The sequence below is a fragment of the Podarcis cretensis genome (genome assembly GCF_951804945.1).
Source record: "Podarcis cretensis genome assembly, chromosome: 7".
In the NCBI taxonomy this organism is placed as follows: domain Eukaryota; kingdom Metazoa; phylum Chordata; class Lepidosauria; order Squamata; family Lacertidae; genus Podarcis; species Podarcis cretensis.
The window spans coordinates 3,603,892-3,617,313 of record NC_137176.1 but is presented as its reverse complement, the minus strand read 5'-3'; the positions used below and the strand labels follow the sequence as shown (position 1 = coordinate 3,617,313).

At 41.8% G+C, this 13,422-nt stretch overlaps 1 protein-coding gene across 5 annotated transcripts in view; it reads right to left on the bottom strand.

The window, feature by feature from the left end:
• Positions 1-5,403: 5,403 nt before the first annotated feature.
• The window catches only part of AFAP1 (actin filament associated protein 1), a 52,682-nt gene continuing 44,663 nt past the window's right edge, over positions 5,404-13,422 (bottom strand). For all 5 annotated transcript variants that reach the window (XM_079983523.1, XM_079983526.1, XM_079983525.1 and 2 more), the window contains one exon: positions 5,404-11,306. In XM_079983523.1, the coding sequence (XP_079839649.1) occupies positions 11,280-11,306 (27 nt within the window). In that variant the 3' untranslated portion in view covers positions 5,404-11,279. The remainder of the gene's footprint in view (positions 11,307-13,422) is intronic.

The following is a 13,422-nucleotide window of genomic DNA, read 5'->3' as shown; positions in this document are numbered from 1 at the left end:
CCCACTCAAACTAGGTGGTGAGTGAAAGAGCAGAGATCTCTCCATTCATTGTAAACCATTATGGTTTAACATGCTATGTAAACTGGCTCATTCAATCATTGTCAGTTAGTAACCTCCAATCTTTGAGCATGTAGGCACCAGGAACCTGGATTAAGGGGGTCACTCCTGTTAGCACCCTGTGAGTTTTCTTTCAGCCCTGCGTTACAACAATCTAGAGTGTATATTTTCAGTAGTTTGTGAGGTCCTGGTGATGTGCGTGTGGAACCTGGGTCCCAGAACTGCTATAAACAGTTGTAGTTCATTATTGGCAGGGAAGCAAAGGGTGGGTTTCTCCCCCAGGACTCCTGCCTCCCCATTTTAGTCTGCAATAACCCAAGATAAGGCGGGGGAGGGAAGGAGAGAGATTTGTCTTTCCCCTCACATACTAATGCTGGCCAAAAGCCTACACAGGGCCTCTTTAATGATCACACTCTTCATTCTTGCTGTGCTATTGTCTTTTCTCAAGAGGCATTTCTGTAAGAGATTCCATCTGTGCACTACCTACAAACATCAAGGAAAGAAAGAGAGGCAATAGCTGCTTCATGTTTATGGAATTTCCTACCCCAACCCCTGAAGGCTTGTCAGAAATCTGCCCTGAGAACATTTTTGGAACTGTGAAGCAATCCTGCCAAAGTAAGGTGTGGCTAAAGTGGAGATTTAACTGTCTTGTGTTTTCATTCTGATGGTTCCAATGGGACTGAGGCACACCTAGTGTACTCTGGATTTCATCCACTGTGTGTGTACACTTTGGGCTTTGGCAAGAGAGATGTGTGCATTGCAGTTGGCTTTATTTCGTTAATTCTTGCTGCCCACTGTCTTAGTTATAACTACAAGTGAGGAATTAATTTGATTTCTCCAAAATTATATGTATAAAACGATGAGCAGTCAGAATGGCTTGGCACCAGCCAATTTGCCTGCCCTGGCTGATATTCTAAATAGTTTTTCGTATGAGCATCTAACTACAAAACTCCATGGAACAAGCTTCTTCCATGACTTGCTCTTCACACCAGTATGAACAATGCCTCAGATAAGGGAATCTTCAATCTAAGTGCTGCAACTTTCCGTATAGTATTGCATCTATTATTAGGCTTTAGCATTTATGCCCTGTTAGAATTATTGCCCAGCTCATTCTGAATGCAGAACAATCCCATTAAGACAATCTTGCAATGCATCCAAAAAGTGCTGAGGCTTGGACTTCTGGGAGTCTTCAGGTAGGAGCTGCGGATCTGGGAGAAGGGTCAGCTACTAAGAAAAAGAAGTGAGAATGCTTTTCTAGACAGTTTGACCCTGGTGTTTCTCTCAAAGATCACAAGCCTTGAATTTGGATCCAGAAGGTAATGAGTACACATTGCGGAAGACTCTAAATGTTCTGGGGACTGATGCAATGCATTCTGCACTAGTTGACATGCCTGAATCTTCCCTGAAGGCAAACCGGTAAGTCTCTTTTAGTCCATTGATGTACGCTTGCTAGGTTCCTGATAAACGGAAGTGCCGCTCTTATTGGATAGCATTGGAGGAAGGTGGTCTTGGCCACTGTTACCGTCTGGGCACTTCTAAGACTACAGTCCTGAGTGATGAGAATATGACATCCTGCCCCTCAAATATGTGTTGAGAGCTCATGCATGACCATTTTATCAGTCTGGTCAAATTCAGTTTTCAGTCGCCCTCTTATCACAGCACCCTCACAGCAAGCCGCTATGCTTATAGTAACCATGACATTTGTTTATTAATGTGAACTAGACTTTAGGCTCATGAGAAATGCTTGCGGCTCTTTATATGGAAATACAGTAACACTAAAGGCTTTCAGCTCCTGCATGTAGATTTGAGTCAACTGTGATGCTTATTTATACAGGCCATGAAGGTGTAAGTTACCTTCCAAACGTCCAGGAGCATGAGGAATAATGTATAAATAGTGATTTGTACTCAGATTTCAGAAATATGTTTAATATGTTTATATGCTTTTATTTAGCATCACAAGTTTTCCGAACTTTTACTTCTGCCTCACCTAATTTTGATGTGATAATACCAGACACACTTTCCTATTACTATTTTAGATAACATTAGCCAGGTCTCTTGAGACATAAGGGGTGGGAAGAAAGAGGAGTCTTGATTGCCAGACTGGCTAGAGGGTGGGTAGGATGGAGAAGCCAGTATATTTTTGTATATTTGTAGTGGCAATTTTGTAGTGATGTGTTCTGGTTTTGAGCAGCAGCAACTAAAACATTTGAAGAGACTTTATGTTAACACTTAACTATGGTTCAATTGCACAATAAATAGTTCAATCTAAGTAGCTGAAGACTCTGAATGAGGAGCAGCCACTGATTTGATAAATAAGTATATAAGGTGCACAATGCAGCTTTATGCACATCTACATCAAAATATCTAAGCAGGTCATTGCTGTATCCCACAGCAAATTTGCATTTGTTCTGAGAAACTGTACCCCAAAATTTCCTTTATTAAAAGTTGTTTGACACCCTTGATTTTGTCTTTATTTTTGAGGGGGTAAAGTTAAGGCTCTGAGTCAGAGTACATGCAGAGGCCAGATGGGCAGGGTATAAATAATAAATTATTATAAATTTATTATTTATATTTTATTATTTATAAATTATTAAATCATTATTTATTTATAAATTATTAAATTATTATTTATTTATAAATTATTAAATAAATTATTATATAATTATTATAAATTATTAGAATCATAGAATCATAGAGTTGGAAGAGACCACAAGGGCCATCGAGTCCAACCCCCTGCCAAGCAGGAAACACCATCAGAGCACTCCTGACATATGGTTGTCAAGCCTCTGCTTAAAGACCTCCAAAGAAGGAGACTCCACCACACTCCTTGGCAGCAAATTCCACTGTCAAACAGCTCTTACTGTCAGGAAGTTCTTGACAACCATATGTCAGGAGTGCTCTGGTGGTGTTTCCTGCTTGGCAGGGGGTTGGACTCGATGGCCCTTGTGGTCTCTTCCAACTCTATGATTCTATGATTCTATGAAAGCAAGAAGAGTTGGAAGAAACACCTGGTTGGGCGCTTGTCATCTCTTTGGGTCAGCAAGATTTTTCTCCTATCTTTTGATTCTATAAAGGCATCTTTCAACGCCGCTTCTCCAAAAAGCTGACCTCCTGAAAAGGGTTCAGTGGAAAGGTTTAGCGGCAGCACCAGCATTCCAGGACTTCAGCCACAGAGTGCATCTACAGCTACCTGGATGTCATTGCTCTAGCTGCAAACTGCATGAAGTCTATGGAAGCATTTGCCATACTTGAGCTTTAAGGAGTTTGGCAAGAATCTGCTGCTGTTGAGCTGGATAGTGAGGAGGAGATTGCAACAGATCCTCAAACCAAGCAATATATGCTCGAGCACATGAGGATGCTATGCAGGCAGCTCTCATAGAGAGGGCCACTGCATCATGGGTCTTAGTAAGGCATATTCAATTCTCCTATCAGTAGTGTCCCAAAGTTGAGCATTTCCTTCTGGGAACCAGATGTTGCAAGGACAGATTTAAAACTGGTCTGTCTATAGAAGGAGAAGACTATATGCCATGAATTCAGGATTCAAGTCATACAGTTTGCTAGCTAAGGCAGAATTTTTTTTAGAGTGCATCAAGCTCAGATTTAACTACTGCCTTAAGCACTGAGGGAACCAACATGAAGCTGGATGGGATATGGCTATTAGTTAACAAATACACATCACTCTCTGGTTCAGTGACTGATTTGTCAGGTTGAGCAGTTAATTATTTTACGTTTCAGGGTGAGGGCACTAGCCTCCTGAAACAGCCTCATGGAAAAAGGTTCATCCTGCATAAATTCTTCCCTCCTATCATCATCCACCTCCTATTCCTGAAAAACGGTTGGGAAGGAAGGCAAGGGGAAATCCTCATTCTTATCATCACTTATGGAGATGAATGGGTTAGGGGCTCCATAATAGTCAGAGAAGCACAACACAGACAGAAAGACTAGAGAGCCACAGCCCTTGATTGCAAATTATAAGCTTTCAACTTCATTTGCTACACTGTGGACCAGGAGGAGGAATAGGCATAGTCCACCAGCTGCCTCAGTTACACGCAAGCAGCCATCTGGGGGATAAAATTAGAAATGTAGAGGCCCCACTCCATCTGCCATACCATGGACCAGGAGGGCAGAGTTGCCAATCAATGTAGAAAGGGCTAGCTAGTGGCTGTGGTGGCAGAAGGAAGGAGGAAACCATGGGGAAAGGGCTCCTCCCTTATCGCTTTTGTGATCTGAGGAAAAAAGGCGCACAGGCTTTCAGGGCCATTGTGCACCAAAGCAACACAGAAAGCAAAAAAGAAACAAACTGCCAGAAGTGAAAACAACCCCCTTAAATCCAAGCACTAAATAGGAAAAAAAGGACAAGAAGAAACCAAGGAGAAGAAAACAGTTTGGTGGCAAAAGCCACCAAAGCACTGCAGCAGTAAAGAGTGGTGCTGAGGTGCTGGTGAGAGAGGCTAGAAAAAGAAAGAAAAAGACGTTCACAGGAACTCTGGATTACCTAAAAACAGGGTAAAAGATAATAATGCAGCAAATGGAAGAAATGGGTTTTAGGGAGAGTTGGGGGGTTTTGGTTTTGGTTTCTAAAGACAGGAATCTAGAGAAAATGACAAGGAAGGAAATTAAACTGAAAATGAGAAGAAACGAAATAGACTTATCTGGTGAAAAAGGAGAGCCAGGAGGAATGAGCTGCTGCGCCAGGCAGGAGGAAAAAACTGGGGAAGCCTAGCCCACTTCACACAATTCTTTGCTCCTGCCTAGTGTCCCGTGAGGAGGACAAAGCCATCCCACTGGCTCCAGCATCCCACCAGGTGCCGGTCCTGCACACCCTTGAACACGCCAAGAAAAAAAGCTGCGTAGAATTGCCATTGGAGCACTGCCATCACATCCTGCGCCCCACCCTCTGCGGCCACAAGGAACATAGAGCAGGGTGGGGCATGGAAACTCGAGGGGGGGGGGTCCAGAGGTAATTACTTCTATGCCAAAGATGGTGAAAGCAAAACACACTCTTGACACTGAAGGTTTTCCACTCTTATCACCGGAACCCAACTTAACCTTGTAGGTGAAATGTGAGCTTCTGAACATATTTCTGCTTCTGCTTTCATTTCCCCAAGTGGCACCTGCCTTGGAGGTGGCCCAGATCAAACCAAAGTGTGATCTGGATGGCAGCTGCATGCTAGAGGTATGTTCCAGTAGTAGAGGAAGGCTATTGTGTTTCCCCCCACTATTCTAAACCAATCTAATGTTGGCAGTGTAACCCAGAGACAGAAATAACTTCCCAGCACCTTCAAGACATCACCAAAAAGCTGTCATGCAACAGATCAGAAAAGCAAACAGTTAAGATACAAAGGCTGAGTTTTCACAGGGTATTTTTATTAATAATGTCAATTAATGTGTTACACCAATTAGGTGCCTGTCATATTATTTTCTGGGAAAGAAAGGTAAAAAACTAAAACAAGTAAGGCCTGCATTTCGTGTGGCCCTTTTCTCCTTCCAATTTGGGCTTCTACAAACTTCTATTGTCTTTCTCAGAAGATAGTGATTGCTCTTGACCCAGCATTTGATAACTAACAGCAGCCACACCAACACTGAGAAATGAAATGTAAAAGACAATGAAATAAAACATAGGAGATATGAAAAAATAATAACAGCTCACAAAAAATCCCCTTGCTTTAGTGTTCCTTCTTCATGGAAAACTTTAAATACGATTTTGTCTTTGAAAATACAATCATAAAAATAATTACATTCTTAATACAAGAGTTTTCTTTTAAGTCAAACAACTCAGATCCATTGGTAGGTTTGGTAATAATGGAAGACTGATACAGAATTATTAATACATTAAAAAATTATTTTTTGCAAAGTCTTGCTCCCCAAATCATAACCTGATATTTAAAAAGTAGACCCACATCCCCTTCCAACGACATAAATTACAACTTCCATAACAAAAATAAAAAACAGTTCCTGATTCATACTTTATTTTGGAATACTAGATCAGTAAAATGTCCTCACAAACAGAAATGCAGTGTACAAAACCACTTTCTTAAAGCAATTCTTGATCATTAGTAAAACCTTTGCTAAAGGCCTGTGTGAAATGCATGATGGGAATGGGGGGGGGAGCAGGTGAGGAGTAGATCTCTCTCCAATCTGCAGATTTATCCTGGATTATGTTTTTCTAAATCGCAGCAGAGCATGACAGAATGCTTGTAGCTGGTTTATCTAGAAGGTTGCACAGGAACCCTTCTACCCAGGCTAAAAATCAATGAAACTGCTCACCTGGAAGCACATCCAGAGGCCTTTCTGGCCATTCAGAGCTCTGCCACAGCACTATACTGTGCATGCGCACACACAAACATACACACTGAGAAAGGGGTGGAGTATATTTCACAGCATTTAATATGGTCTATTTAGAGGTTCTTTCTGTTTTGGTTTGTTTCTGCTTTTTTATCTGTATAAATCCATACTGTACATTATTTGTATATACCTGGCACTTCCAAGACAAAAACCAAATAACAGCAGGGACATCAGAAGGAATCCCACTGGGCTGTGGGGAGGCATCACAATCCTTTTACAATGCCTTGTTTTTGAAAAGTACTAACTCTCGTGGAGAAGAAGTTCAATAATACAGTTACGAAAATGGTTCCTGCAAAGTCAGCATACCAAACAAACCCCCACCTTCTGCATTAAGGGCAATACACACAAACCCTCACTCTGCTGAAAGGTTTTCCTCAAATGGTGTAACTACACAGGGACTCATTTCCCTCTCAGGCCCAAGACGCCTCCATCTCTTCCTGTCCTCCCATTCACACCCTGCTATTTGGGAAGGCTTTTGTGTTTTCTTAAAAAGTCCTCTGCACGTCTTAAGAATTTTTAGATATGCATTCTTATGCCTTCTTAAAAATGCACCAATACATATATATTATTATTTTAACCAAAAAAAAAAAAAAGGGGGGGGGGACACCTGCTTTTTGATGGCCACACTAACCAGTCAATTAGTATTCTGCTAATTCAGATGAGGAGGTAACTTTGTGCTTGTCAAAAGGGTTAGCCAATCAGAACTCCATTGAGCCTACTTTTACTGGGAACAGGAGGTATACCTGATGTTCCTTCATTTCATTCATTCACTTATGCACCTGTCCTTAAAAGGCTGCAGAGGCAGAGCAGGCTCCCTCCTCAAGCTATGCACGTCTGTCTTGGGCCTGAGTTTAGTGAAATTTACCAACCAGGGGGGCGGATACGAAGATGCAGCAACTGAAATTTAGAATACACACTCTGCTCAAAGTAAGTTTCACAAGGGAAAAATAAAATTGCACATATCTGGTAATTTATTCTAGTTATTGTGCTCTGTGATCTGTTTAAAAGGGACAGCAACAGAAGCTGCTTCCTTATTAAACGTGCTGATCTAAGGTCTAGGATATATCATAAATATGTACATCTATAAATTAAACATTTAATGAAATATACAAATAAATTAGTTTAAAATAATTTGCCTAAATAAAATAAATTTTGTATACGCTTCCTTGCACGGGACATTTGTGGGATATAGATGACCTTTCTGCACACCACAGTCTGTAAAGCCCTGCCAAACCACCATACAGGCCAGAGAACTAAAGGAAAAAAGAACATGGAATGAGAGAGGTGGGCAGTGCTTGCCACAATTAACCTCTTCAGGGAGCATTTTATCCTCCCTACACGCTTCAGAAATTAACAAAAAGGTTATTATGTGACCAATTTGCAACAAGTGATGCATCTACAGGGTTTACTCAACTCCGTCCATGGGCTGCCCCATTCAGGACACCAGTGGAGGCTGACCTTATACAAATTCCTTTGCATGGGCAGAGCTGCCCTCATCACTTCCTCAATATGAAAGCAAAGCATGGGCTTTCTGGGGATATTTTGTTTGCTCCCCCTCCACAGGCAGACAATCCAAGCCAGCTGGTCAGTAGGGCACCAATGGACTATGACAGTAGATTGCCTTTCCAGTCCCAAATGCAGGAAACAAAGCCCTCTAATTCTTTGTATGCACAGTGGTACCCATTGGCACCAGCGGCAGATTCAATATACATGTAGCAAAACAAATGGTCCTGTACTCAAATCTGGCTCTAATCATTTTGAACAAAGACAGTGCCTCAAAGCTTCACAGTGTGGTCAGTGTGAATGATTAGATTAGGAACACAGGAGCACGAGGAACATGTTGGGAGTTTTCATGGGAATTTTAAACCTTCCTCTGGTGGAAATCATGCAGATGGAGGGCAGAACTGTGTAAAAGAGCCGCCTTTCATCACACCAGCCTGTCCAAGTTGAGGCCCTCCTCCATAAGCCCCGGCCAATTAAAGTTAGGCAGGTGGTGGCCAGCGGGGGGGGGGGAGATGACCCTTTAATTCATAGCACCCCATTTGTGGATTGTCGTCTCCAACTATGATGTCATTTTAGCACCAGAGGAAGGTCTGAGCATTTCAGCATATAATGTGAGCTGGTCTTGATTACAATTTTACACATTCTGCTGGATTGTATGAGTTTGCTTTAATTCCTGCTTCTACTATGCAATATATACCACATCTCAAGGCTTGGGTGGGGAAAACAAAGTCAGTTTATCCACCTTCTTCCATGTTCTGGAGGGATCCTGCCAACAGGGAGGGTGAAAGTAAGGGTGTCCCATCCCCCACCTCTGGCCTTGATTTTTAAACACAATTTCCCTCCCATTGGAAATTAAATGGAGTGAACTGATGGGCTGACGTAATTTTAATCCCTGGTTTGGGGACATCAGGGGAGCCGGGAGGCTGTGGATCCTTTGGCTACTGAAGTTGTCATGACAGCACAGAGGAGAACTCCAACGTCAGATCCCCCTTAGGATCAAAGATCTCTCTTTCCACCAACCAGGAGGATCTCGGGCATCCTATGGCCCATGGGGTGCCTTCATTGGATTTGTAAAGCACAGGAAATAAAACAGCATAAAACCAAACATAAAAATGTTCTGTAACACAGCACTCATCCAGAAGGTGCCATTTGCCTACGACCTGACCTTCCCTATCCTCAGTTTCTGGTGGTGGCTGAAACTTTCACTTTGGGCCTGATATTCCTTTCTGGAAAGTCCCTGGTGGGCCTACCTGATCTTATGTGGAAGAATACTGCTGGGACAGAAGACTCAAAAGAGGATTGCTGCAACCTCTCTTGAGTAGTTCCCCCTCCCCTACTTATCTTATTAAAATAAAATGCATACATACATAAAATTAAAACTCTGTTGCTTGTGTTCTGAACTGAGCTTTGTCTCCTCCTTGACATGGTGATGGGGTGCCCTGGACCCCTTGAGTTGCAGGGGAGGGCAGGATGGAAAACTTGTCATTTGGGGAGGGATTGTTCCTGCTCTGGCTCTTAGCTGAGCACCCCCAAAGTGGCAGGTAGGTCGGAAGAGCAGCCTGCTCAGTGTTGCAGCAGGGCGGGAGAGTGTCCTGCCTATCTTGTAGCTTGACTTGAACTCAGCTCCACAGAAGGGATAAAGAGACGCTCTCCCTGGAAGGCCTGCCTGCTTACAGAAAGAGGCAAAAAAGAATTCAGAGACACATCCCTTCTAACTAAGGCTGCAACCCTAACCCCACTTACTTGGGAGTAAGCCTACTGAATTCAATAGGGCTTACTTCTGAGTCAACATGGTTAGGATCACACCGTAAACCTCCCTATCGTGGTCTCTTCCGTCTGTTCTCAGGAAAGAAACAGAAGGAGCCAGAAGCACCTGCCAGTGGATGCTGCCTCCTAGCTGCCTTACACAATATGCCTGAAGAGGGAAAGTCGTTGGAGCAGCCCATACGCACAGCAGCTGTGTGCTTTCCTAAGATCACACAAAACTCTGGACTGAGGCAACAGATATACTAAGCAGTACCAGAGAAAATTTTTGTTACACTTATGAGACATTTCTTTGGGAGGTGCAGAATAATAAATGATCATTTATATCCCACTTTTCAAGCGTTTGAAGCATTTCACATACATTATTTGCCACAACCCTGCAAGATAGGCCAGTATCATTATCATTAATGATGATGATGATGATTATTACTACTATCCCCATATTGCAGATTGGGTGGTGAGGCAAAGCCCTTGGCCACCTAGCAAGTTCACAGCTGAAGTGGGTTTTCAGCTGCAAACTTCTTGGCTTACAACTCATGCTTTTAGCAGGAAAAAGAAACGTCATATAAACTTAGAAAAATAAACATTAAATTGTTTTCTTTAAAAAATACAGGGACACATACCATCTTCTAAGCAGAGATCACTGAAGAGAAGAGGTGCTTAAGGATAACAATTACAAATTGGTTTATTCTAAGCATTCATTGGAGGTTGAAAGAATTTTACCTTTTAGCATTGAGAGAAAAGTGGCATTATTTTAAAAAGGGGGGTGTAACATTTTTTAAAAATCAGATTTTTTTTTCCTTGGAATGTTTCTGAATGCAATGATACATTAATTGTTCTTTAGATTGTTCCTTATTTTCTTCCTATCTATCCTCCTCAAAACAACTTTAACTCTGGAGGGGAATTTGAAGTAGAGAGTTATTGATCCTGTTTACTTTGTGTGAAGTGGTATCCATTTCTATTGGCTTTTTGTGGGAGTGGGGAATCCATCTAAAACATTTGAAGAAAATAAAAACATCTTCAAAAATAACATTTAAAAACGATGGAAGCTCTTTCTAGTACAGCTGGGAGAAGCAGTTCTACACTAGTACCAAGGTAATATTTCAGTTGTGTTATCCTTCTTGGTCTCTCATCACCATGGAAAACAGCAGGTGCAGGACTTCCACAGCGGCTACAGTTTTTCAGTCTTCTGCTTTAAAAACCTTGTAAGAACTGAATGAATGCCACAGAGTTGAGAATCCCCACATTTATCCAGCAACTTCTACAGAGAGCCAACATCTGATTTTGTACCAAATGATTAAAGCTATCTAAAACTATTTCAAATGAGTACTGAAACATGCCAATCTCAAATTCCATCCAACACAATTGCTAGTTTAACCTGATCCATCTACGTAACCATTTAAAATGTTCCTTTTATATTATGTTATTTCCGGAAGAAGTGTCACAGTAACAAAAATGACACATTCAAGATGGCCCTCCTCTTGGCTGTATTAAACCTATATTGACCACTAACTGAACAGGATTGACAAACCCTTTACATCATGGTGCAGGTAAATCTTCAGTCCATCCTAAGCCATACGAAACAGGGCACTAGTGACGATCTTACTTCTTTATGTTCCATTTTTCATCTCCCATTCCTAGAGGGGGAGACATTATATCAAAGTCATGTAATACTTGACTCAAGTACATCTAAAATGCAAGAGCTGTTCAGTGGACTTTACTGTATTCCAGGCTGCCACAACCTATGCAGAAAAGGGGCCGAATTGCAATTTATGCAAGTTAAAATAATCTTTGTCAAATCTGTATTTACTTCACAGGAACTAGAACATGAGGTTAATACACAAAAGAGACATGCTGCCATTCCATTATCTGCAGCTTACTGGAAGGGAAGAAATCAGGCAAGTCCAGAAAGAAATTCTGGAACCTAAAATTCTTACTGACTTGAAAAAATAATTGTACTATTTAACATCCTGTGATTCTTTGTATATCCGACCCTGCTCACTGCTGGAATAAGGCCCCAAAGGCTTTCCACTGTGGTAATGTGGCCATACAATTTCAAGAAGTTACTGCAACTAAGGGCCTGTTGGAGGAGTATGTGTGAACTTCATAGAGCAGGACTGTAGTGGTGGAATCCAGCCCAGCTCCCTTCCTACCTCTGGGGTAGGAGACTGGGGCTCGGGACCTTTCAAAGCTTGGCTTCCAGCCAGAAGAATGGAAGTAACTGGACTGGATAGGACCAGATCACAAATGAGACTGCTAAAGCCTGCCCCGTCTCCTTAAGGAAGGGTGCAGCCTAAGGTGTAAGCAAAATTCCCCCCTTTTAAATCAAAACTGTGTATGGCTTTTATCTCATATATTAGGCTTGGTCCAAGACGTCCATTTCTCACATGACAGCATGCCATGCCTTCTACATGAAGATCTGCTTGCTTGAAAACACCCTGAAGTGAAAACTACACACCCTGATAAAACCACAGAAAAAGGCCTTCCCTCTGAGGCAGCATGTGGGACAAAATCCTCAGGCTTTTAAACCAGCAACTCCCCACAAGAAAAGTGTCCTAAGAAGACTGCATCATCTCTGCGACTGAGATAATGCCCCGCTTGTGTCTCCTGCACCCACCGCCAGCTACTGGGCAAAGCATTTCTTTGTAACAAAAATGTGAATCACAGCATCAGAAAAAAGATATACTGGAAACTGGACTGCAGTGCAGTACAAAACAGGCAACCAATGAAAAATGAGGCAGTCGGTTGTTATCCAGGCACAAGTCTTGATGTGAAGTTTGTTTCGGGGGGGGGTGGGGGAACCTACAACTGAAATTATCTGAGGCTGTTAAAAATGAGGAAAAGTGTGTTTGCCTCCTGTGAATAGTGGCAAGAATACAGACAGAGGAAGCAAAAACAGAACTCTGAGAATGGGACTGTTCCACTTGCTAGTGGTACAAGAGTTGGTAGAGATGATTGCTGCTAATTTTAAGTGCTAAATTTCTTTAAATCATGTTTAAAGTGAAGATGCATTTAACATATTTATTATGTAATTTGATTTTTTTAAATGGAAGTTTAATGGAAGTTTTTGCATGGTTAAAAGTGCCCTTTTTAAGTTATTTCCTTGCCAGTGTAAATTCCTTTTTTAAAAAACATAAACCCCTGGCTCGGGAAGTGAATTCTATACAATACCAAGCACAAGAGTCCAGTAAGAAAAATGCAGACCTTTGACAGGAACGAATGCTAATCCCAATTGTATAAAACCAAAGTAGAGCCAATTCTCAGTTTTGTTTCAGTTGAGTAATTTGACCTCATGTATATCAACATTAAAATAGTGAGGTCACAACACAGATAGATAAAATTTAGAAAGTACTTTTTTCACATCATCAAGGAAATGAAAAATATCTTAGAATAAACAGGGAAATGTATGCAATCAGTGACTGAGAACAACAAAGCATGTATGAGTAAGTATTTCAAAAACTTAGGGCTCATCAGCCCTTCTGCTTGGCCCAAGCCTAGAAAGCATGGGTTTGTGTGGATTTCTGCTTGTCCCACACCTCCTAAGCACAGGGCTGAGTTTTGCCCTTGCCCCGCTGCTTTCACCAGAAAAACCCACTCTGTAGCAATATATAGGAACAGACACCAATCTGTAGAAAACCAAACTGAAATTTGCTCCAATTCAGTAGCAAAGATCAGGTCTCCCTGGGGAAAGGGGCAGAGCAAGAGCAAGTCTGGATGAGTCCTCATTCTTGTAAGCCATGGGAAATACAATAA